Genomic DNA, 22131 nt, shown 5'->3' on the forward strand with positions numbered 1-22131 from the left:
ATAGGAAAAACTTTAAATTATGTTTTAAATTATTTTCTCCATTTATTTAAAGATTTTACAAATAGGGAAATGTTAAATTTAATTTCTAGTTTTTGTATAATGAAAATTTTAACTTCTGTTCAGAGTTTCTGCCAACCAAAAATGGTAAACTAAATTACAAATAATGTTTAACATTATGTAAGTTATTTTTTAAGGCAAGGAATTGTGAAATGCCCCATGTGTTGATGGCCTTTATTCTTTCTGAATCTTTGTCACCAAAGAGCATTGTCTTAACTTTATATTGACCCTCTCAGGTTGCATGGCAAAAGCTCTGGGCTCACAATTGGATGATTCCTCTCTTCCTACAGGAGGTGTCATTCTCAAACAATGGTGTCAAATTCAAAGTACTGTACCTACTACCCATCTGTACAACTGTAACCATAACACAAACATGCCTTAAGTTGTGTTTCTACAAACAAATAATGCATAATGTATATATAGTTTCCTTGTATGTATATAGCATTATGAAATTTAAAAAATTGTAATTTTTTTCTAAACTAAGTAACAATTACAAAACAAGAAATACAGTCATTAACTGTTCCTTTGAACACTACTGTTCCTTTGAACACCCCCCCTCAACTCTACAACAACTTACTGTAAAATCTCAAAAAAATAGAATTACTTAGAGCTATACTTTTACTTTAAGTATATGAATTTTGAAGCAAAAACATTCAGTATTTATTTGTACAGAAAATCAAAACTGGTAAAAATGAGTGAATTCAAATTATATGACTGTAAACAACTTTTTTTTGAGATGCTTCTACTCAATAATTCAAATTTAAAACTACATATTTGTATTCTTCTGTATCATAGCTACAATTTGTATCTTTTATTATGGATATTGAGTGTGTATTTAAATTAATATTGAAAAATTTGTTGAGACTACTCTAAAAGTGTGACAGCTGACAAATGATCAGTGTGAATGACCTCATTACTCAAAACACTAGGTTAATGACACATCAGTAAAGCTATAATCTGTTATACTTGCTAAATACACATTTTTTCTTCTTGTTTCCTCATTCTCTAACAACTCTGTATCCATGACAAAGTCTGCTAAATCTAAATCACTACAAAGTAGAGAAGGAAAAGAAAAAAAAGAAAAAAATATTGTTGCTACTATGGAAATGTATCAGGCTGAGCTAGAACAGCCACTGGACAAGCATCAAGGGCTCTGAAAAATTACTAACATGTTTGAAGGAGTGACAATGAGTACATTAAGAAATAGGGTGGCTGGAAAAAAGTCTATTTTGGAGTTTAGATAGAATGTCAAAGATTATAACCTCAGATGAGACCAGGGAAAAGCTCAGGCAGAGGAAGGAGTTGAAGGATAGAGAGGAGAAGGAGGCCCATGCACAAAAGGATGAGGCTAAAAGGAAGAAGGATGTCAATGATACAATTGAAAGCAAATGGAAACAAATCAAGACACACTATGATGAAGACCTTGCTAAATGGTAAGATAAATGCACCATGTAGAAGGAAGAGGGGCTTCCAAAGGTTTACTAGAGCCCTAGACCATCTAGACCAACAAAGAAACAAGTCCAGGAGTGTCTACTATGAGAGAGGGGCATAGACAGCACTGTATACAAAGAAGTAGTGTCTGGATGAGGTGAATGCAACCCAGACTTGTGTAGATGTGATGAACAAGGCTGGAAGTACACCTAGATCTGTGGATAAAGTCATAGAACAATTGTATGTACAAAATAAAGCAAGAGGAGTGTGCCGAGAGTGAACATAGGAGCACAAGTTGAGAGCATAGGGGTGAGGAGGATGAATGCATGCCAGTGTGACACTGTGTCACAGGGTGTTCAAAGGAGCGGTTTTTGTGACAAATCCTCTCATTTTTACTACATTCATTTTAATTTTTCTACAAATCCTAATGGCCTGAAAAAATTCAGGCATACTCTTATTGCCATTTAATTCCTAATTACAGCTTAATTTGTCCTAATTTTTTGTGTAGAGTAAAATACAATCAAATTTAAAGTTGGTGTTCAAAGGAACAGTTAATGACTGTAGCACATGTATACGCGCACAGCGCGTTTATGTCACGTGTATCCTTACTATTTTCAAATTCCTTCCAATTTCTCTCTGAACATTGATGATAGCGATCACTCATCACCAAACGACCTCGATCTTTGGACTGACGTATTTCTAACGAAACATGGCACCAGAATTTACATTCATAATATCGAAAGTTCCTGCTTATCCGTTAGATGACTTCTCGCTTCCGACCGGAGGTGTCATTCTCAAGTCGTCGGACGGCGTCGAGTTTAAAGTGTACAGGAACATCCTGGCCCTCGCATCACCCTTGTTCCGAGAAATGTTCACACTGCCTCAATCGATAGATACAAATGACACAGGAGAGCTAATGGACGCCAAGGGCGAAAAGCCGACTTCGGACGTACAGGTCGTCGATGTGACAGAAACGAGCAAGACTCTTGACATCCTCTTGCGCATGATCTATCCCACTTCTCCGCCATCATTTCCCGGAGTCACTGATTCAGGCGAAATTGAAGATGCTCTTGAGTTGGTTAAAGGTATAGAGCCCGTTTTGGCAGCGGCACTGAAATACGATATGCAACTCATTGTCAAGGACCTCTGCGCAAAACTTATCAGGGCCGCAGATACAACCCTTCCGGATGGAAGAGTCGTGGACGATACACTCGCTCTTCGGGTTTTCGTAATAGCCTGTAAACATGGACTGAGGGAGGAAGCACGTCTTGCTGCCCATGCATCTTTGAAAGGAAGTGTTATAGGCACATTCATCAAGGAACTTCGCGAAATCAATGCAGCACAATATTTCCATCTACTCCTCTTCCATCAGAAAACAGTTGCATCCGCGGAATCAGCCCTTATGTCGTCGTATTCTTCATACTGTCATTCAGGCGCGCGAGACTCTCTTATTGCAAGTGTGCGACCCATCCTGCAGAAATCGCCTAGGTCTGGCCAAGTGTCTCTGCCTTCCTTTCTCGGATCAGTGCCGGTCAATTACGGCTATTGCTGTACAAGTAATGCAAACTTGCATATGCAGCACGTCAGAGAGTCAATAGACAAAGCAATTGTGGCAGTACGTTTATATTAAACTGTATATTGCCCTGTCCTAACAGTGTACGTTAGAATGATATTGATGTTAGTGAAATTTGAATGAAGACATATCTGTCATAACAATGTAAGTCTTTTCCATATATTTTTACATTAAGTATTGCCTACTTGAGTTTCAGCTCATTAGACTACTTAAACGGAATCTGCTGTAAATCCAGCATTCTACACGCAATAGTTGAAGCACAGTCCTGACAAAATTTTGAAATACAAAATAATTATTTGACAGAAAATCTTTGACTGAATAAGACGTTGTAGAAGATGAGATGTGAGAATATTAATGTTCCTCAGCTAATAACTAACAAGATTAGTCATGTGCAGTTTGTGACTGACTGCCATCTACTAACCTCAACTGGATACAGATGCATGCATTGATACTTTTCATTTAGCATGTTATATTAGGAAATCAAAGCTATTTTTTGACTAGAGAATGATTTTGCTTAAATAAATGTAAACGGGCCGTAACGAGCCTAACGCAGGCGGTGCTAAGGACGGGAGCGGTATGTAGCCTGCAGGCGCTATCTTGCACAAGTCTGATCGGGAGCGGGAGACAGGAGTCGGGACTGAGGTAGCTTGCAGCGGAGTTTGAAAACATGATCACTCACTCCAAAATATACTTCTCACTGTTCGGTCATGTTCATTGTTCGTCTGGTCTCTGCTTTTCCCTCGGCTTACATCACTATTCAATCAAGCAAATCTTCATCTACCATGGAAGCAAGAATGCAATGTGGATCTCATCGCGTCGCTGTTGTTGATTTGTCACTTTTGACAAGCTTGGATGACTCATGACCGAACCATTTTACGACAGCTGACGTAGAAGGGCTGACTATCGGAAGTATCTTGCGATAGATGCAGCTCTCTGAGACCGAGAACACCGTACATCGAGCATTACGACCTAGCGATCCAGATGAATAGTCTCGGATGCTCCACTCGACGTCGGGGGATCGGGGGATTAGGACAATATAAATACCTAGCGTATTCGCTCATCCTCAACCCTCAGCGTCAACGATGAAGTTCTTCTCCACTGCAGTTGTACTTGCCGCCATTACCGGTTTCGCTTCCGCGACTCCGATCAGGCGCCAGGATAACTCTACCAACTCAACTATTAGCGAGACTCAGATACTGCAATTTGCGTTAACACTTGAGCACATCGAGAGCTCGTTCTATACACAGGCCCTCCAACAGTTCGACGATAGTGCCTTTCAACAGGCAGGCTTTCCTTCTTTCGTCCGTGGCCGTTTCCAGCAAATCAGCAATCATGAGCAGTCGCATGTACAGCTTCTGACCGGGATTCTTGGTAGCAACGCTCCCGCAGCTTGCAACTACTCTTTGTACGTTACTTGTTTCAACATTATGAATATAATAATCATATCGTCTTCCAGCCCTTACAATGACCCAACGTCTTTCGCGAATTTGTCGTATATTTTTGAGAGTGTTGGAACTTCTGCATACATCGGCGGATCGCAGTACCTCGTGAATAACACGAAGTACCTTCTCGCCGCGGGATCCATCTTGTCAACGGAGGCTCGCCACGCCTCATGGGTCAAATCATCGGTTTCATTGGCCGAGCCCTGGTCGAGTCCGTATGATGTTGTGCTTACTGGCAATATGGTCTACACGCTTGCTTCCCCGTTCATCACGTCCTGTCCGTCCTCGAACCCGCAGCTTCCGTTCAAAGCATTCCCGAAGCTTAACATTACATCCGCCGTGAACAACTGGACTACTCCAAATCTCGGAGAGACGGTTAACTTGTCTTATCAGAACTCGGCTCAGGGTGGCAACCAGTACCTTGCATTTCTTTACGGACGAAACACGACCTTCGTCAGCATCAACAATTCGCAGGCTACCATCCCGAGTAACCTTCAAGGTCTTGTCTTTGCTGCTGTAACATCGAGCAACAGCTCGGACGTGACAGACGGAAACATTATCGCGGGCCCGACCTTCTTGCAGTTTGACTTCGGACCTGAGGTTCCGAATTATTAAAGTAACTATTTGTGTTATTCTTATTTTTAACATACGGCTTCGTGTAGGCTTATGAAGAAAAACACTTTTATACTCACTATCTTGACTTCGCTTATGGTTAATAAAATGATGATATAATAATTTCGCAATTGATTCTATATGGGTTTAAATGACTAATACAAGAACAATAACGGCTTCGTAATTTTAGCAATGAACGTCAATGAAAAATTCTTTCATTGTAGTTTTAAACCACCACGGCCCAAACGGTGCCAAGTCTGTCGGGACGCCATTACCGCGCGGAGGCGGGATCTAATTCAGTTCCATCCAGTAAATGTTTGAATTTGATAATAAGCAACCGGCCACTCGAAGCACTCCGCCGCGGCCTTCGGGAATCATCCTCTCCACGCAGAGCATTACCTCCGCCATATCAGCGCGTTAAACCTAGGCCCGGGATAATCACTTTCCGAAATGCTTATTTCTTTTTCGTTGGTATCAATTCCGCGGTGTAGTGTCATATCCTGATGGGTTCCTGACGGAAATGACAAGAAAAGATGAGGAGCGCCGTGTCGCCTCTCCGACAGATTGCACTGTGGCTGTCAAATACGTATATAAAGACCTTATTGATGAAGGGAGAGAGGGCGTCGTACCAGCCCTAAGTACTCCCATATACCACTTTCCTCACAAAAGAAATCAATAACGCTTCATAAACCATGGGTTCTATCGAGTGAGTATTAAGTTAATTAACTTATTCACTGGCATTTTATATTCATGATGCGTTACAGAGGAATGCACAAAATCGTCGTGTCTCGCGACCTTGGCCCTCATGTCATGCCCGTTCTACAAGAGAGCAAAGATCTCTTCGTACGATCTTCCTTTTCTTCTCTATTCCTAGGCTCATCAATCTGACTTTAATCGACAGCTCGTTGTATGCCCTGACAATGTGAAGGATAGACAAGCTTGGTTGCTTGAGCACATCCCAGGCGCACATGGCTTGCTCTGCATGCTTTCTGACAAGGTTAGTGAATCGTTAAGTGACCAACACTCATAATGTGCTTACAATGCTTCCATTCAGATAACTGCAGAAATCCTTGAAGCAGGCAAGTCTGACCAACGATTAGCTTTTCCTGCTCGTCTAACGCGAAATTCAAACAGCGGGCCCTAACCTGAAAGTCGTCTCAACGATGTCCGTTGGATATGGTGTGTTACATCAATTCGGCATGTCGAAGGATCGGTCCTAATCGTCATATATGCAGAACATGTTCACCTTCCTACTCTCGCGAAGAACAACATTCGTCTCGGATATACACCCGATATCTTAACGAATGCTGTTGCCGATCTCGCCATCATGTTAGCACTGATGGCGACTCGAAACGCAAAGGAGTGTATGTCTGTTGTACACAATGGGCAGGTACGTCAGCTACTCCTACTTTTCCAAACCTTGTTCCGGTGCTTACTTGTCTTCCTATATAGTGGCCTAACTCCCCTTGGACGCCCTTCGGCTTCTGCGGTCCTCAACTCAGCACCATCCCACACGAAACCTCTCCAGGGAAGACCTCCCCAAGCAAGACAGTCGGGTTCTTCGGTTTCGGTCGTATCGCACAGGCGACACTCGCCCGCCTCGTCCCCTTCGGCATCCGCAAATTCATCTACACAGGCAACTCAGCCTCCACTCCCTCCCCCGCAACTCTCGAACGGGACGCCAAACTCGCTTCATCAGTCGGTCTTCCCCCCGACGCAATCTCGCGTGTACCACTCGAGACACTCGCAGCAGAATCCGACGTGTTGTTTGTCCTCGCACCAGGTGGAGCAGGTACATATCATGCCATCAACAGTTCCTTCCTAGCACGCATGAAACCCACGTCCGTCCTCGTCAACCCAAGCCGCGGGACTATCGTCGACTCCGACGCACTCGCCGCCGCACTCCGGGAAAACAAAATCTGGGGTGCGGCGCTTGACGTCGTCGAGGGTGAACCACAAATCACCGCGGACCACCCACTTGTCCGGGAACCGAAGTGTGTGGTGCTTCCGCACATCGGTAGCGCCACCACAGAGACAAGAATTGGGATTGGTCGATTGGCGGCGTATAACGTTATTGGTGGTGTCCTTGGTGAGGAGATGCCATCTGAGCTTGAGCTCGATAGCCGTGCTTAGATTCATCAGAAGTTTGCCTCCCGGAAAATCAATTTTATTCGAAGTCCATGCATGTATTAGACCCAGATAGACCTTAATACGCAATTTGTTCCTCCCATTCTAGAGCTGACTCCGAAAGTAGATCATCCTCAATGTCAAGCATCAAGTACGTGAGTAGGTAGTACAGACACAACTTTCGAGACCAGAAATTCAGCATCATCGTATTTGTCATGAAGTGTGTTCGTCAAAGTAACGGCAGACAAATAATAGGTCAATAGGAAGTTGAAGAATAATAACGGTCTTGTACAATAAGGGCACGGCCAGAGAGGTTATCAGCCAGATCCCGTGCCAACGATCAGTAATACTTATAAAGAAGCTGTAACTTGATAGCCTCAAACGCAATCCGTTCGTCACAATGAAAGGGAAATCGAACAGTTATGTACAACGAATTGGTAGCCTTGATCAGACGTCATCGTAAAAGACACATTGCTTGTACGTGTCGTCTTCCTTTGCTTGCTTGCTCATGAGGATTTCGCGGACCTGCAAAAATGAATTAAGAAAACGGAGATATGCCAATTTCGGGAAACCACCAACTTCAGCGGGGGGATTCAATCCCAGAGCATGAGCACGTTCCCATCGCTCAAGACGTGTCATGCCGACACATGGCCCATATTCGTAAGAACTACAAAAGTGTTAAGCGATACGATAATAATATAAGTCAGAGCGCTGGACACGTACGTGTCAAATACTCGCAGGATATGGTGGATCTTCGTCTGCTTCTCAGCATGGACTACGAAGTGTCGTCAGCCAATCCGAACTTTGGCAAATGACATCTTTTCTCACCAGGCGGGATATCTCCCATTCGCACTTTTGCCTGCTTATAAAGCCTTTGCACCTGGGGAGCCTTCTCCAAGACACCAAGGTCTACTGGTTCTGGCTCCTCTTCGTCTGACGTCGAGTCGGAGTCATCTACGAGAATCTTTGGCTTCATCATTCCTCCAGACGCTTTAGCCGGTGCATTCTCCATCTTGCGACGTTTCGCACTGCGTTGCTCAAGTGTTGAACCGATAAGTACGACATCATCCTCGCTCGTCGCATCCGTATTGCTGGTGCCAATGCTGATAGTACTGTCAAGGCTTGCTGTACGCGAGCCAGGAGCCCTGTTCTCACTCCCCGGTGGTTTCACCGCAGTCACGGACGGGCTGGCCTTGAGCGCCTTTGCCTTCCCAGATGCGGTTGAGCCGCGCTTCGAGGACGCGAAGGAGAGCGTCCCTTGTTTCATAGCTTGTCCTGACGACGATTTTGCTTTTGGTGCCATGCTTGAGAAAACTTGAGATTGCTTTGGATGGTCTCAGACCGCGTTTGTTGTTCACAGTGTATGCAGTAGGATGTGGTTCAGAGTCAGGTCCTCGAGTCAACCCCTCTCGATGGCCGAAGTTCAACCAGGTTCAAATTAGGAAGGGTGATCTCACATACAGGTTTCGGCAGTCGCCGAAACCTTACTTCAAGTCAAATTCGAGCACAGACTCTGCCCTTTTTTCTTTTTGTATTTTTCTGAATGGCAGCTTTGGCGTATCGAGATTCTAAAAGATGTGTGGTTGTTCATCAGATATTGAGGAACTCAGCAAGGAAGACAAAGGGTAATCTGAATACGGTATAGCTCAATGCGGAACCGTACTGCAAGACGAGCCTTCATTGAAGGTAAGCTGAAAGAGCATTAACATCCGGGCGTTTTTTAGAGAAGTCGTACTACTACTAGACTAGAAGCCAGGCAATTCCTCTCTTGAAGCCTACAAGAAGCTGAACCGATGAGCGACCCATGTCAACCCACGCAGCTGGCGCGGATATGTCGCAGATATGCCAGGGATGTAACAATTGTGGTGGACGAAGATGGGTTGTGATACATACAGTTCACCACATGAGAATCTGGGTTGGCTTTATTTCGGGGGAATGGCGACGTCGCTGCATTCGCCGGGGCTTGACCACAAAACAGGAAATTAAATGTCACGTGATCTGTTGGGATAAACGCCGTGACGACGACTGGGCGAACAGCAGCTGTGCAGTGGCCTTGTTCTCCGAAAACGACAACTGGTAACAAAAGGTCATGCTGCACATCCATAAATCAACGCCGCTAATCAGGTCATCGAGCGAAATCCGGCGCGAAGATGATGCTCGTTTGCTGGCGTTCCCATGCGGCGGTAAATAATACGCCGAGTTGTGCGGGTGACCGGAGTCTCCGGAGAGTCTTCTCGCCATCATAAGTAACGGAAATTATAGTACTTATCCATCTTGGATCGGAGCGAAGGCGCACCTCATATCTGGCCACGGCTCACCCCTTTGACCGGACAGCCTCTTGATTATCTACCACCACCGTCCTCACCATCCTCGCCTTCTACCCCTCTGAGCTATTCCCTCTATCCGGACGCTGTCTGAGCTACGCACACAAGCAGCAAGTGTAACAAGCCTGTCTCATCACCAAGGCTCCCCGAAAACCAGGCAGCGCACCTCGAAGGTGTGTATTACTACATCGAAGGCCTTCGATGCGCATGCTGATTGACAATGATCACAGTGAAATGGGCACTCCCACCACATCCCGGAGAACAAGGCGCAAACCAGTTGACCGCAGGTAGGTTCTTTTCACGTTTGTACCAGGTCTGTAATCACCCTGTACCCCGTTCATGCAATGTTGCAGACCAAAATTGCTCTCGGATTCGACCGACTCAGAGACGCCGAGCCTCAATCTTCGCAAGCGCCGAGGTGCGCCGTTGCAAGCTGTCAAGAATAAGCGCGCGAAGTTCGACGCCGACTCGATGTGTGTCATCTGTTCCCGCTTGCGTCTTGCACGTCTCAGAATAGTAAACTGACGTGAACTCACGACAGAGTTGTCGACCATTCTCGAGTAGCGCCCGAGCCCCAAGTAACCACCCAGGCACCTAAGCCGTACGTAGAATTCCATCTTCCCAATTTGACGTGCTCATACTTACCTCAGAACAAATTTTCATATGTGCAGTAAACCTTCGCGATCTGGTAGTAAACTTACCCGCGAGGAACTTTTGCGCGATGATTCCAACGCCGAAGTTCTAGGACCAGATCTTGTCAGGTGCCGCTTGTGCAAAGGAAATATTAAATTCTCTATTAAGGATAGGCACGGGGTTTCGGTTTGGCGAAGACATATTGGACGATGCCTGTTGGAACAAGTCGATCGTAACGCAGAGGACAGTCAAGCCAACGACGCGATCGGGCGTGTTAAACGCAGCGGCCGTCGCATCATACGAGTGTCACCAGGTTCTTCCCCACTCAAGCTTAAAATTACTCTCGCTAACCATGGGAAGTCTCAAACTCCCCGAGCGCAGAGCAATTCAAGCGATGCTGGTGGGCAAGTGACAATGGAAGGCGGAGAGTGCCATGATATAGAAGCGGAGCAAGCTACTTCGACTCCTTCTGAGCAACCTTTCCGGTGTGCCCCTCTACATAGGAAAACGATGTCCGCTGCGTCGACCGTTAGCGACACCAACATCGAGACTCCGCTCGACGTTCACGGGGAGCTACCCGCAATAGTTGTTGGACCTAGCTCCTCAAACAGCAATGCAGAAGAAATGGAAAGTGATCACTTGGAACCCAAACTATCTTATCCGGATGAAAGATGGACAGACGGTCCGCATATGACTTCACCGGAACAGATGGTCTTTCCTGAGAAGTTTGGGGATCACGGAGACGCTGCGGCATCAGTGCTCGAAGAACCTATTTCCGGGATCGACAATGCTCGAATTGGCGGCACGAGCGCTGCCGGTAACGAAATCCCACTCAAAAGAGCGGTTGTGAAACCTGTCAACATCGCAGAATTCGGTATTCCACAATCACCACAGCCATCAGTTTCCGAGTCCCCTCTTCCTGATGATCCAGCCTTGGAGTTCCCCGCTGCTTCTCAAAATAACGCGCCCCTATCTTCCCCTCATCAATCGTTATCAGAGTCCTCCGCGTTACAGGTCCTCGGAAACTCCGAAGCGGATGAAACTGACTTTTACCACCTCGATTTCCTCTATCCAGACTCGGAGCCGCCCATTTGCTCAGGTGAACTTGAGTGCGAGCTACGGGAGGCTGGATTAGGACCTGAGAACCTCTACAATTACCACAGCTTCATGGAGAGTGTGGCTCGCTTGGGACGTTCGCGGCTGCAGGACTTTCAGAATACCGGGTTGATGGTACCTGCATAGATGAGATGACCGATGTTCAGCTCCACCGTTCAGATGGACTGTTGATCTCCTTCCTCGATGAAATTAACAATCGTTCGATGCCGAAGGTCAGGTGGGATTGTTTGTCGTATACTAGTGAATTCTCTCCACACATGTTTTCCTCAGCCGCACTAGCTTGTTCTTTTGTCGTATCTCACAGACATCCATCTTATCTCGCCTACGTGTATCTTCTTGTGTTTGACATTGTTCGGATAGTTCGCTGTGTCCGTCTGTACTGTTCTACGTCACTCTTGTACGGCTTTGTATTTTGAACCCCAGTATGTACGGGACTCTGTATTACTGATTTATATTTGTGTTTACTCTGGTTATATATTAGCAAGCGTGTGAAATTTGCACCAAACTAAGAGGTGTTTTTGTGTTTGTTGACTTCACTGAACTCGGAAACATCCTTTCTTAGGTTCTTTATACTCAACCTTGAACTATAACTCCGAGTACTGCAGAACTGCAGAAGCGGACACTAAGAGATGCAGTTGCACTAAATCAAATTATCAGAATGCTAGCGAATCTAGACATCGATGTTATTCTCCAAGTACTTTCGTGGCTTCAACCTGATGATATCATATCTCTAAGAGCGGTAAGTAGCCAGATATGTAGCTACCAGTCCGTGCATTAACTCTACATCAATCAAAGACATCTAAGCACTTCTATTCTATCACGCATCTGCGCACAGTATGGTACACCGCACTGACAAACCTCCTCTCCGATAACACCCCTCTCGCACGTATGTCGCTCGGTCCCGACGATGAAAGCGCGTATAAATCATTTCGTGACCTCTCTCAACTTTCAACGTCACAGCTCGAGAGGCTTGTGTTTGCCACAAGCAAGAAAAATCGGATATGGGGGCAAAGAAGGCCTGAACGAACACGTGCGACGCGTATGCTTGCAAGAGTCGGTCGCGTGTTCGTTCTGCGTTTCCTACGAATATGCTCGACCGAGCGCGTAAATGGTGAAGAAGACGTAGACGAAGGGCGGTATCTTTTATCCTTTGGTCATACTCATGTTCCAACGCTATGTATGCAAGTCTGGGACGTGGAAGCGCAGGACCAGGGACAAAATGGAGAGCAGCTCGTTGATGAGTGGGTGCTACACGGTCGTATGATCGGGATTGCTTTCGATGAAGGAAATGGCTTGCGTGATTGGTACAAGGAAACGTATGGAGAGGTGTATGCAAGAGGGGCGCTGATCGCTGTTTCCGCGAGATGTTTTGGCGTGTATGTGTTTATTGTGCGTATAAAATCCGCTTATTGACTAAAACTTTATCGTAGGCCTGGAGATGTCATGTTTAATTTCCGTATAATGTGCTTCACGCCGTTAATACCATCCGGCGGAAACCTATCACCTCTCGCATCTTTCCGCCTTCGCGGGCCGCTGAACGTACGTGCTATGCACGGCAGGCGCGTCGCGGTCCAAGTTCGTGCGGATGGAGAGGGTCAGGTATTTGGTCACGGTGTGCTGAAGGTAGTTGATTGGGTACAAAGCAAGGAGATCTTTGCTCAGGCCCCTGATGACACCATTTCTTCCGAGACGGGAATTTTTAATACCGGACGAGAATTCGCCGTGAAGCTGGAGCCATCAATTCACGGCCTGGTAAGTATATAAGACCGAAGTCTTCGATAAGTCTTTAAAACCAGTAACTTATTCCCTCGCTTTCAGAACCGCGCCGTGCTTCGGGTACAGTTCGTCCACGACTGGGTGCTCGTTTTCCGCGAGTCCGTTCTAGAGTTCTACTTCGTCCCACCTTCGTCAATCACAAAGAACCCACAAACAATCCGACCAACGACGTTCTATAAATGGGCTTGGCAGATCAATACTCTCGCAGTGGCCGAACGTATCTCGTGGATACACGATCGCATGGCGTCGGTTTGTCGAATATGCAATGGGAGCGGTTCCGTTTTAACATCTTCCATTCCGGAAGGTAATGATATCCAAGTTGTATGTGCCTGCCGGTATCACCCACTGTCCATCGTCGCGCGTTTCGATAGCTACTACCCCTGGCCCGTCAACTTATTGCATCATTTCGTCCTCCACGTCAATCCAGACCAAAGTGCATTACAATACAACAGCAGCATTCTTGAGGCACCCTACACGCTCCCTCCGACACTTTCACATACCGTTCCATCCACTGTGCGTCTCTTCGGCCATTCGGTACTCATAATGGGACAATTTGGGACACTCCTATGGACAGACAGCGAAGCTAATAACTTTAGTGAAGGTCCAAGCGACGAAGCGTATTTCGCAGAAGGGACAGGCGAACGTGTCGCAGGTCGTCGACTCCGTCTTCCCCTGCCTCCCCCTTCATCACCAACTGAATCATTACCAGTCCTCCGAGACAGACAAGACACGGACGGTAATAGATTCGAGTTCCCGCCTGCTCATGCTCCTGTACAACTAGACGCTACGGGCTTGGGAACAGGACAGCAGACTATCCAACAGACTACTTCGGTTTTTGCTACGAGGTTGACTGAAGGGTGGTATTCTCTTGCCTTGTGCGAGAGTAAAGGGAGGATAGCAATTGGAGATGGGGAAGGTGGTATCGAGGTTTGGGATCATTTTTGAATATGTCGAAGTTGGATATTGTATGATATCATGATCATGACACTTTTTTTCTTCTTGTATTTGTCTTGAATGTGGTTATTAGACACGCACTCCTCGCTTTCGACGGATGTATCTGTATGTTCTGTATATCTCCTTTGTTATTATACAAGGACAACATTTTCCCCAAGGATTTCCGCCCCTGTAGGTATTTTCAACCACTGCAATGCATGGGAAATAATCAATTTCCATAAATGCTGTGCATTAGCCCTGTGATGAACTTTAACATATAGATAATCACCCTCATCAGTGTCTTAGTAGGAAATAAGAAAAGGTCATTATGAATGTGAGTTGCAACACCAAAGCAGCTCTTACACATTTATGAGGATGAGTAGCCGACTAGGTGTTCGGTTAGAATTATATTTTTCCGGCCTTGTGCATTCTTTTTGCATCCTGTACAGCATTAAGTATACTTCCTACTCACCTACTTCCTCTTATACAGTGCACTTTCTCCAGCTTTCGTTAGAGTAACAAATAGATCACTGTTGTATTTTGAAAACATGCACACTCATTACCTCACGTACATCCCATAAGAACACCATCATAGGGACCATCATGGTCATCCGCATCACCTTCAAAGATATTCGGTACAGTCCCAATTGTACACCTCTGATCCGTATTGTCCTGTCCCGGACACTTCACCCATGCGTCCCCCTCCTCCTGGATGTGTACTTCCCCACTCGGATGATGAAAACCTAGTCCTCTCCCAGGCAAGATCGGCACAGGATCTTTCTTATTGTTGACCCTTGCGAGACCTGCGTCGGAGGTAGAAGTGGTGATGGAGATGGAGGGAGGGACGTGTGCGTCGACGTAATCTGCGAATGCTTGGTTCCCGACGCGTGGCATGCCGTATCCTATCGTTCGGACGACGGTAGAAGGAGGGAGGTGTAGAGGGAGGTAAACGGCGTCGAGGAGTGCAAGAGCTGCGCCGAGGGAGTGGCCTGTGGTCGTTACAGACGCACTTGGGTGTTCTATGAGTGTGCGATTGACGGCTGCAAGGATTGAGGGAGCCGAGCTGACAATACGTTTTGATAGTGTCAGTTTAGACATAATTCGCCCTTTTCTGCGAAAGATAATAAAATGAATTACCGAGCGTGAGAGCCGGCAAAGCCACTGTGTGCTTTAATAGATGATCCGATACCGGGAAATAGGTCGGAATCAAGATCTCCGAGGAAGAAGTCTGCGTCCACAAGGATTGAAATACTTAATGATCAAGGAAGTTTAATATTATCTTAATACTGTCAACAATAGTGACATAATAAACTCACAAATTGCTCGTGTCTGTTCCTTGGTGCCCTACAATGACAGTATCAAGCGAGGAGTCGTATCCAACATACCCTTCAGGATGCGGACAATAAGTAAGAAAGGAAAGACGGTGGAGACAGAGCCAAAACTTACAGAACTGTGTATCACCCCCATTTCCTCCCGAAGCAGTTGTCTTGAAGTTGGAATTAGCATCACATTTGGCTGTAGCATGTTTTATCAGCACCCAGGACAATAAGTTGGTACATTTATCCCTTGAGGTATGGAATCCACGGTACCTCCACAGTTCCACGCAAGCGTCTCCGATGGCTCGCAATACGCAACCGCTGCATAATTCGTATAAGGTTTAAACGAAGCAACTTGAGTCGATGAAAGAGTTGTGAATCCATCCCTAAGGTAACGGTAGTAGCTGGTCGGGTACGCAGATACAAAGCCAGGCAGCACGGAAAGCAAGCAGAGAACACTAGCAACGGCCATCACTGCGCAATTGCCTCTCTAGGCCCACCTCTATTGAGCGTCGCAAGCCGATAGTTCTCTTAGTAGGGAGGAGAACAATGTGGAGCAAGGACCCAAAGTCAACACCGGGCTTTCCGGGCGACGATTTTTATACCATCACAGAACAAGTCTTGGTCGCTTGGCCAATGTGTGCTTTTTGCAGCAATACGCACGCTGGCACCGGGTACAAGTTACATCCGATCAAAGGCATGACTTTTCATGTCCCAGAAAGTATCAAAATCGCATTCATGGAGTCCGCACAGAAGTTCCAGAAGCAAGAAGTCCTCGAGTTGTTTGAGCGAAGTATTCAGAAGGCCCGACAGGAAGGAATTAAGAGTCAAAAAGCATATGTAGCCAATCATGCGCAGTAAGTGCGGAGCAGAACGGTTCCGTTGCCATGCAAGTATGCTTATGGGCGAGGAAAGGAGATATATTTGCATTTTGTGCGGCACCTGTGTTTTTGAGATGACGGTCCACGTAAAAAATATTTTAGACAACGTAAGCTGGATTCGGTTTTAGCGCCTTAGGATCGACTTTCAAACTCCGCAGTTTACACCCTGTTGACTATACCTGACCTCAACTCTGCTTGTGCCCTTTCTCAGATTCTTCAAGGGCTTATGCTCCTGTCTTGTTAAATCGCTATTTTACAGAAAAGCATCACGTAACCTTCCCGGCCGCGAACGAAGGTATGATGGTTTGATGCAGAGTCAAAACTCTTGCTCAAGCGTAACACGAAATTGCAATAAATGCATGATGGAGGAATGGTCGGTGCACACTAGGACTTTTCGAGAGGAAAACGATCTTATTGCGGTCAACTCCGCCGTGAGCGCGACGTCAGAGCACACTCCGAGATATCCAGACGGAGATAACTTTAAGCTCATGGTGCGCACCCCAGGTCACATGAAATGGAGTCCAGGGACCACCTCCCGTTCCTACTCTGTTGCTGTCTCCTCCGTTCTCGCCATCACAAAAACAAACACGAAAATGTATTGGAATATATTGCTAAGACATATTTTTTTGTATATTGTGGGTCCTTATATTCGATTGTATTGTCTACATGTACATATATTGCCTTGTCAGACTCTGCACAAAAGTGCGATGGCCGTGTCCAGATAGATCGATCAAAGAGAAGCCACAGGCAATCAGGCTGCAATCGGTGCGACGGGACTATTTAGGCTTTAACTTCAAACTATCGATAGTTGCGGGCTCTTTCGGGGCAGAACATGTCGCAGTGTGCCAAGGGTACGGCCAGTCTAGAAAAGTGAGCTTTGATTGCAAAGGCTATTTTGGTTAGGGTCATATCACCACCCCAAATCATGTTCCCAACAGTGAGTAGAGCTTAACCAAACATGATGAAGTCATCAGCATTTGCAGGACTGCTATTTCAGGCACGTAGGGATTTGCATCATTATTTATTTGAACAGGCATGGATTAGTTTGATATCGTACAGCTAATGAGCTCTCGTTTGCTTACTGGGCTGCTGGGAAAGTCTATCAGATTGGAGAAATGTATGCTCCAGCATCAGCTGGAACAGAGGGTGGAGCTTTTGCCACTGCGCCAGCTACATCACAAGTTTTGATGTGCGCTTGTTGCCACAAAGGCTGTTTGATTAGAAATTTGGTGTACGAGAGCGAGGAGAACCGGTGGTAGTATCCGACATCCGCTGCTAATTCCCATTTGGTTGTGTAAATTACTGCAATATTTGAATAGTCGTGAACACGTGAGCGTTTTGCTCGTGGGAATGGACGCGCGAAAAGCAACAAATCTGACTTCGTCCTTCATCCAAACACAGCAGTCCTAAATCAGTAAATGCAAATTCTGGGATCAATCTTCGACTGCTGACGAGGAAAGGGAGAGTAAAGCAGACAAATAGGACAAATAGCAGGAACCTGGATGACGGCAAAATATTTGTGGGAGAATACCCCATTTGTTGCCGGCGATCAAGATCCATCAGCAGCTCTACTCGTCCGTCCGCACAACACCGACGCTCCTTTCTTTATTTCCCACCTCATCTTCCTCGTCTCTACTTCTTTTCCTAGACGCTGCTGGCGACGCACATGCAGCGCCCAGAGTCGTCGCTCAGCGAGCACAGCGCAACAAGCAGCGCGGGCGCAGGCTCAAGTCTCATGAGAAGGCCCGGTCGTGTAGCCGGCCCACGTAAACCGACTGCTAAAGCATCCATAACAAACCTTGCTTCCAAGGCTCAGCAGCAACAGCAACAACAGAAAGCTCAATCGCGCCCTCAGTCAGAGCAACATGAACAGCGACAAGATGAACATCACGAACGACATGGCCAGCACCGACAGTCTCAGAACGAGCAGCCGCCATCTTACATGCAAAGCCAGCAGGACTTACATTCCCAGAGGCCGCTGCAGTCTTATACCCCACCACCGACCAGCGCTGTTACCTCGGAGTCTTCGTGTTCACATCCTCCGATGAGCGTGTTCACGCGGATGGGCACGCCCTCCTCGGTGTCTGCCATTTCCCCAGTCCGTACTATGTCTCCAGCACCGCTCGAACCTCACCCGGAAGAGCCATCGGCGCATCAATCGCCTCACCAGGCAGCCATTCCACTGCCTCCCTCGCCTCGGGGCACCCCTGAACCCGAGCTACAGCCGAGTCGCACATCAACGCCCAGTGTCCCGTCAATCTCAAAGCCGCCAACTCCGAGTCCAGAATCACCTGTCTCGACCTTTTCCTATACCAGGACGAGAGTGGGTGCGACCGCACCCGCACCGCCACCTCTGCAACCGCCACCTCCGGTCGACTTCAATCCCGAGCCTGTTACTTGGAAGAGCCTCACACTTGATGCGGCACAGTGGACTTTTTCTTCTGAAGAACTGCAGGCAATTGTCTCACGCGCTATCCGCGCGAGCGCCGAACCGTCGTCTATCCGTCTTCTTCCCATCCAGATGCTCGATGGGGAGTTGGTTCAAGAGGTTGAGCGGCTCGAGTCAGAACGTGCAAAAGCTACTGCGGAGTACCGATTCATGATGCACCGACGAACGATGCTGCTTCAATCTTTGAACGCAACTTCTGGACCCTCCAGCTCTCCGACCAGCTTTACCGGAAACATGGTGAATCTATCACAGAGCTCTGCAGTGCTAAGCCCAGCGGCAGATCTTGCACAACGATTAGCCGATGTGAGCGCCAGTCTTGATCGCCTTGCCACGACAGTTTGCCGTGTTTCGGACCAGCTCGCGCAGATTCGCTCATTACAAGAAGTACACGCCGCAAGCGCGCTCGCTGTTGCGCTCCGCAAACTCAATGCTAGCTATGCACGCCGGGTCCGCGAGAATCAAAGCTTGAAGGAAAAGCTCGCAGCTGCCGAAGACGAGCGCGACGAAGCATGGCGCGTGGCAGAGGAACTAGCAGTGGAATATGACGAAGAAATTGAAGACGTAACAGAAGGAGATGTGGTCAATGGCGAACGCGCCGTTGCTGTACCCGCAACTTTCACTCGGGCTAGCCGAGTTGGTATGAGGATCAAGGTGCCCGGTGTGGGTCCTCGTATACAACCCTCAGATCCCGAGGACATTGTGCCTGAAGCTACTGGAGAAGTGCCCACCTCGGATTCACCGAATAGCGCTCCTGGAGAGACACCATCTACGCCCGTTCATCGACGGAGACGCGCAAATAGCGCGACGTCGCGAGTCTCCGCCGCACGAACAAGGTCTGTCCGTGCATCTAAGGCTAGCCTGCGCTTCCCGCGAAATCAGGGATCACGACCACCATCTTCTTACTCTCAGCATTCTACTCAGTCGGGAACCCGTGCACGTTCACGCTCAAGGGCTGGTTCAAGACCCGGATCCCCCGTCGATGCACCGTCTACGAGTGGCGTGAACACTCCGGACGGGGCAATCCCAGATGTGCCGAAGATCCCAAATGCAGATGAACTCAAGAGATTAGCAAGCGTAAAGAGCACGTCTTCAACTCCTACCACCTTACCGCCTCTGCCACCTCCACCTATCGAGACAAACGTAGCCGCGAGTAGCTCATTTCTCGATATGACGACGCGACCAAATTCTGCGTCCGATGAGAAAGGGAAGAGCCCAGAGAAGGCTAGTACAGACAACGGGGATGCAGGGTTGGAAAGCAACGTGCAGGAACACACGACCTTAAATCCTGGAGATGCACAGGCGAACAGTGCAGCGCTAACTGATGTGCAACAAGCTGATGGCGACGGGCTACACGATGGATCTGACCTGTTGCAGGCGAAGAGCGACGAGGAAGCCGATGAAGCTCAGATCATCAGTAGTAAGTGGCTCTTTTTTTAAGGAAGATTAACTTGAATCAGCATCAACCCTTATTCTTCTATTTTCTTCGTGTTCTGCCTCACTTGATTGATCTATTTTTGATTTTCTAATCACTCTTTGACCCCAATAGTCCCTCCTCGGCCGCCACCAAAAGAGCCCTTCTCAGCCTCGCGAGTCGAGGCGAGCAAGGCAATTCTTCCCGAGGCCATTGATGCGAAGAAACAACTGCAAGCGCGTCCAAGTTTGCAAGTCTACCCGCCAACATGGACTCGTCCCCCACCTGACTCACCAGTGGACGTCACACGTGGAAGCAATCCTCACCGCGCCGACGGCGAGGACGACGACTTTGAGGAGGATGCAGAAGAAGCAGAGCTTGCAGATGAATTCGAGATGGCGTACGCGCAGACGGCCCGTGGAGCAGTAGGGTATATGCGTAGCCCGTTGCGCGTACAGCATGCACAGAGCATGTTGCCCTTCCCTGGGACGGAAGGTCGTGGGCCGTTCCTCAACGGCACTGTATCAGGTAGAGAAGCGTTAAAGAGGTCACCTTTGTCCGAGAATGATGTCCAGCGCCCGTTCCAAGGGGCTGAAGTTAGCGCGAGTTCGCGTAGGCCGACGTCATTACCATCCGCTCAGGGCGAGACGCCTTGGAATTACTTCTAAGCGAAACACCAGCTTCCCTTTGTTTTCTTTTTGTTCACTTCACTTATTTTTTGATGTCTTCAGATGCATGCATTACTCCATCATTCTTCCCTTCCTCTGTGTATCACCTTCAATTTGCTGTGCATCTTCATATGAAAGTTCTTGTGCCTTTAGCCGCTCCTCGTCCTTTTTTCTCCTCTGATAACGACACGAATTCCCATCCTTTCCTTGTCTCATCTTTTCTTTCTCACTCGGATCGCAATGAAAAATCTCTTTCTACTTTCATCGTAACATATTAATACCTCGCATTACTCCACCGTGCTTTGGCCTTGTCCAATTACACAGTCGACCAGTTCTCCCTCTTCCGTTCAATCTCGTTCCCTCGGTCCCCGGATTTACTTTCCCCTCCGCGTTCCCCTCGACATCCATACTATTTTACACATGTTCTCGTTATATAATTTATAGTGTAGAAGTAGCTTCATCTACAGTAATTATTTGGGGCTCGTGTTTCCTTTCTAACGTTTCTTACTATTTTGTAGTGTGTTCTTTTGTTCTTTCTTGTCTTCCCTTTTTCTTCTGTTCTCTCTGTCATTACTTGTCCTTTTAACTGTTTTATACTGTCTTTACGTGGAAATTTGTTTTGTTTTTGATGATGAGTAAATGCAACTGGTTTGTTCTTCTGTATTTTTTGTGTTGGGAATGGACAGCTGTGTTCTCATTTGCCACGACTGCATCAGCGTTGATCTGTCTTGTCTAGCGCTCTTACCAGACCAGACAGCCATGGCTGCTGCAAGTTGTAGATAAGTCTTTTGCTAGATGATATACTTATTTGGGTTTACAAATTTATTTATTTAATTCTCGATTTCTTGCAGAAAACTGAATAATATCGTTTACATCTAGTGCTCAGACGGACTACAACTTCCATCGCATGGAACCATGAAGACGGAAGCGTGAAGATGGGTGAGTATCGGTCGCCTTGGACGTCAGCAGCTTCACTAAACGCAGAGATAGCGGTGATATCCTCCGGCGCAAGATGAAGCATTCCATACCTGTTGAGGGTGACATCAGAAGCAAAATATAATAAGAACCATATACAAACACCATCTCGTGCTCTCAACTCTATTGCTGTCTGACGAAGACCAGCAGCCGCCTGCTTATACTTCGCTTCACCCTCGTCACAGTTACACAAGTATTCGTAAACAGTCCTGGCGAAGTTGGGTTCGTCCAGATCATATAGCTCCCACATCGATCCAATGACGCTTCGAAATCCAGATAATTGCATTGCCGCTGTCAGGTGAAGCACTTCATCATGCGGACCATCGTGAGGTTGTTCAGCGGTGTGGCAGGCGGAAAGGAATGCGAACTCCGCGTCCGGAAGATTCGCTTGGACAATGTCGGGCTCG

At 47.2% G+C, this 22131-nt stretch overlaps 8 protein-coding genes across 8 annotated transcripts; 6 read left to right on the forward strand and 2 right to left on the reverse strand.

Annotated features, from left to right (window-relative positions):
* Positions 1-2159: 2159 nt before the first annotated feature.
* On the forward strand, positions 2160-3356 carry FOMMEDRAFT_22439 (uncharacterized protein). Its single transcript, XM_007269679.1, has 3 exons — positions 2160-3103; positions 3154-3205; positions 3258-3356. The coding sequence occupies exons 1-2, from the start codon at positions 2198-2200 to the stop codon at positions 3178-3180; spliced, it is 933 nt and encodes a 310-aa protein (XP_007269741.1). The 5' UTR covers positions 2160-2197; the 3' UTR covers positions 3181-3205; positions 3258-3356.
* A 436-nt stretch (positions 3357-3792) lies between these two features.
* On the forward strand, positions 3793-5219 carry FOMMEDRAFT_148359 (uncharacterized protein). The gene is made up of 2 exons (XM_007269720.1): positions 3793-4466; positions 4518-5219. Exons 1-2 carry the CDS (start codon positions 4144-4146, stop codon positions 5116-5118), a joined length of 924 nt encoding a protein of 307 aa, XP_007269782.1. The 5' UTR covers positions 3793-4143; the 3' UTR covers positions 5119-5219.
* Positions 5220-5883: 664 nt separating this feature from the next.
* On the forward strand, positions 5884-7248 carry FOMMEDRAFT_92415 (uncharacterized protein; the record flags this gene model as incomplete). Its single annotated transcript, XM_007269695.1, has 5 exons — positions 5884-5958; positions 6017-6116; positions 6250-6294; positions 6351-6490; positions 6568-7248. 5 exons carry the CDS (start codon positions 5884-5886, stop codon positions 7246-7248), a joined length of 1041 nt encoding a protein of 346 aa, XP_007269757.1.
* Positions 7249-7358: 110 nt separating this feature from the next.
* FOMMEDRAFT_22443 (uncharacterized protein) lies at positions 7359-8613 on the reverse strand. The gene is made up of 4 exons (XM_007269680.1): positions 8071-8613; positions 7966-8017; positions 7822-7909; positions 7359-7767 (listed from the first exon to the last, which is right to left on the reverse strand). The coding sequence occupies exons 1-4, from the start codon at positions 8543-8545 to the stop codon at positions 7690-7692; spliced, it is 693 nt and encodes a 230-aa protein (XP_007269742.1). The 5' UTR covers positions 8546-8613; the 3' UTR covers positions 7359-7689.
* Positions 8614-9608: 995 nt separating this feature from the next.
* Positions 9609-11730, forward strand: FOMMEDRAFT_22444 (uncharacterized protein). Its single transcript, XM_007269681.1, has 5 exons — positions 9609-9739; positions 9797-9853; positions 9920-10039; positions 10108-10167; positions 10238-11730. Exons 2-5 carry the CDS (start codon positions 9801-9803, stop codon positions 11439-11441), a joined length of 1437 nt encoding a protein of 478 aa, XP_007269743.1. The 5' UTR covers positions 9609-9739; positions 9797-9800; the 3' UTR covers positions 11442-11730.
* Positions 11731-11973: 243 nt separating this feature from the next.
* FOMMEDRAFT_170057 (uncharacterized protein) lies at positions 11974-14198 on the forward strand (the record flags this gene model as incomplete). Its single annotated transcript, XM_007269721.1, has 4 exons — positions 11974-12054; positions 12111-12691; positions 12746-13067; positions 13134-14198. 4 exons carry the CDS (start codon positions 11974-11976, stop codon positions 14034-14036), a joined length of 1887 nt encoding a protein of 628 aa, XP_007269783.1. The 3' UTR covers positions 14037-14198.
* A 297-nt stretch (positions 14199-14495) lies between these two features.
* On the reverse strand, positions 14496-15906 carry FOMMEDRAFT_142478 (lipase). The gene is made up of 5 exons (XM_007269722.1): positions 15614-15906; positions 15471-15539; positions 15341-15410; positions 15162-15275; positions 14496-15087 (listed from the first exon to the last, which is right to left on the reverse strand). The coding sequence occupies exons 1-5, from the start codon at positions 15810-15812 to the stop codon at positions 14589-14591; spliced, it is 951 nt and encodes a 316-aa protein (XP_007269784.1). The 5' UTR covers positions 15813-15906; the 3' UTR covers positions 14496-14588.
* Positions 15907-17834: 1928 nt separating this feature from the next.
* FOMMEDRAFT_142479 (uncharacterized protein) lies at positions 17835-21306 on the forward strand. The gene is made up of 2 exons (XM_007269723.1): positions 17835-20087; positions 20217-21306. The coding sequence occupies exons 1-2, from the start codon at positions 17888-17890 to the stop codon at positions 20747-20749; spliced, it is 2733 nt and encodes a 910-aa protein (XP_007269785.1). The 5' UTR covers positions 17835-17887; the 3' UTR covers positions 20750-21306.
* Positions 21307-22131: the final 825 nt, after the last annotated feature.

Source organism: Fomitiporia mediterranea (genome assembly GCF_000271605.1).
Source record: "Fomitiporia mediterranea MF3/22 unplaced genomic scaffold FOMMEscaffold_10, whole genome shotgun sequence".
In the NCBI taxonomy this organism is placed as follows: Eukaryota; Fungi; Basidiomycota; class Agaricomycetes; order Hymenochaetales; family Hymenochaetaceae; genus Fomitiporia; species Fomitiporia mediterranea.